We start from the raw sequence: 2,515 nt of genomic DNA, 5'->3' as shown, positions 1-2,515 counted from the left end.
GAATTAAAAATTGACATTGACATTATTAAATAAGCTAAAAATAGAATAAAGAACAAGATAAATATTATGGAAAATGCTTCCATCACAAACAAAACGTATGACACAGAATTAGTAAACAATAAAAATTTGACTAGTCTTGGCAAAACAAGAATAACTAAACGGGTTTTATCAATGCTTAATTTATTACTTTTTATGAATTGATTATTTATTTTGAACTGTTAAACATTATATATTAAAATTTTATATAAACACCCAATAAGAAAATAACAACTGATGTAATTACAATTCAATGTCAATAAATATTATGAATAATTAATGAAGAATGAACTGTTTCTTGTTTTATATGAAAAATTATAATTAATGCATAATAGTTATTCTTCCTTTGAAGTTATATCTAAGATAAACATTTTATTGCAAAAACACATTATAATATATTCACCAAAACCACAACTTATCTAGATTTATAAATATAAACTATCTTTATTTATTATAAAACTTCTTTTTTGTAGTTGTTATTATAGTGGATGTCATATTAACTTAATAAAACATTAATACCACAAATTTTCTTATTACCATACTCTCAGTTGGATAGACTTTTAATAAGGTATTATACCTTTTTAGAACCATTGGAACGATTAAGTATTTTGTTAACACTCATAGATAAAGAAAAGATGAATTAACTTAAGAATATGATAAAAATTGATGCAAATGCCATAATTGCAATAAAAAGTAAGAGCATCTTAAGTTTGGTTAACTTCGATGGTTTTTGAGAGAAACGTAGATTTTCAGACTGATCAATGGAACTATATTCTTCCATAGAAATACTTCCATCATTTAGATTAGTGATGACAATTTTAGTCTCTTTGACTGGAGAAACACCAAGCCTTCTTTGTGACTTAAATTGGATTTCTGACTTGCCAGGTTCCCCAAATTGAAGTCTTTTACAAGCACTTTGAATAAGTACCCTTTCTTTTGTGTCTTTTCCAGTTAGTCTTGTTCCTCCATTTCTTTGAACTTCTTCTGTTCTAACCCTTCTTTGGACTTTTGCCTCTTTGTTAAATTCCTCACTTAATGTTTCTTCTCTTGACCACCCTTGTTTTAAATTTTTTTCTCTTAGTGGTGATTTTAAAATTTCTTGTATTTCTTTCAGTATTTCTTCTTCCTCCTTTTCTTTGCTATCTCCCTATTCAGTTAATTCATATTACTTATTAGTGAGTTGAAATTATTTTAAATATTTGATCGAATTGATTTTTCTTTTCAAACTTTGCTTCCTTTTTTCTTTATCTTCATCTCAGGACTTAATCCTTTCATTCTTTCAATACTCTCTTCTAGTCTCTTTTTTTCTGCTCTTAGTTCTTCATTTTCTTTTTGTAGTCTAATTTCTCTTCCTTCAAATTCTTTTTCGATTTTTCTTATTTGTCTTTCTAATTCAACCTTTTCTTTCTGAAGTCCTCTTGTTTTGTCTTCATAAAACTCTTTTTCTATCATTTTTTCTTTCAAATTAATTCCTGAAAACTCTATCTTCCCCCCTTCAATTCTAAATTTCCCGTAATAATTTTCTTCTCTTCTTTCTGCTTTTTCAATTCGTTCCATCGCTTCCATTCGTTCTTTTCTTCTATCCTCTAATTCTTTCATCATTCCTTTTTGTCTTCCAATTGACTCTTTTAATTGTATAGACAAGTCTTCCATCTCTTTAATTTTATTTCTTGTATTAGCTTTAATATCTTTCTTCATCTTCTTCATCTTTCCATATTTCTCTATTGCATCTTCTAACTCTTCAACAACTTCCTCAAAAAAGTCTATCATTTCATCAACCTCTTCCTCCCTTTCAAACATCCTTCCCATTTCTTCCTCTTGTTCATCTTCTGTTTCTTCCCTATCATCCTCTTGTTCATCTTTCCTATTCCATACAATTGTTTTCTTTCCTATCCTTTTCGTGTTATTACTCATCCCTTATCGTTTTTGTTTTTCCTTGTTCTTTTTATTTTTATTTTGTATTTTTTAAAATATCTTTTCTTCTCATATTTTATCTTTATACAACATATAGTTTCTCTTAGTTTTTATTTAGTTAGTTATCAACTTTCATTCTTTTGTGAAAAAAAGAGATTATAAAAGACAAACTTGAACGCTAATAAAACCAATAAATTAATAAACAACAATCAAAGATAATATGGCATTTCTTGCATATTATATTGCTTTTCTAAGTATTGTCGTTGATATGCCTCAAATACTTCGTTTTGTTCTTTTAACTTTTCATTTAAAATCTTTTCATACTCTTCCCTTATTCTACTTTGGTTATTTCTCACTGCTATTAGTGCAATGTTCTGAACTTCCTCAGGGGTGAAAGATGTTTTACCACTCATTCGAATGAGTTCTTCAACTGATACTTCAAGATGGGGAAAAACTGAAGGTCTTTTTAGTGGATAATTATCTGGTTTATTAATACGTTTTCTTTGTGCTTCATCATTTTCTTCTTCAATAAATTGACGTTTAGTAAGGGAAAAAGCCATGAAAA

General features: G+C 27.7%; 2 protein-coding genes across 2 annotated transcripts; both read right to left on the bottom strand.

Annotated features, from left to right (window-relative positions):
- Positions 1-676: 676 nt before the first annotated feature.
- Positions 677-1,950, bottom strand: ENU1_180010 (hypothetical protein; the record flags this gene model as incomplete). Its single annotated transcript, XM_008861452.1, has 2 exons — positions 677-1,183; positions 1,264-1,950. 2 exons carry the CDS (start codon positions 1,948-1,950, stop codon positions 677-679), a joined length of 1,194 nt encoding a protein of 397 aa, XP_008859674.1.
- A 209-nt stretch (positions 1,951-2,159) lies between these two features.
- Positions 2,160-2,510, bottom strand: ENU1_180000 (hypothetical protein; the record flags this gene model as incomplete). The annotated part of the gene is made up of 1 exon (XM_008861451.1): positions 2,160-2,510. One exon carries the CDS (start codon positions 2,508-2,510, stop codon positions 2,160-2,162), a length of 351 nt encoding a protein of 116 aa, XP_008859673.1.
- Between the last annotated feature and the right edge of the window lie 5 nt (positions 2,511-2,515).

This window comes from Entamoeba nuttalli (genome assembly GCF_000257125.1).
Source record: "Entamoeba nuttalli P19 unplaced genomic scaffold asmbl_8065, whole genome shotgun sequence".
Taxonomy (NCBI): Eukaryota; Evosea; order Mastigamoebida; family Endamoebidae; genus Entamoeba; species Entamoeba nuttalli.
This window is presented reverse-complemented; position numbering and strand designations above follow the sequence as displayed.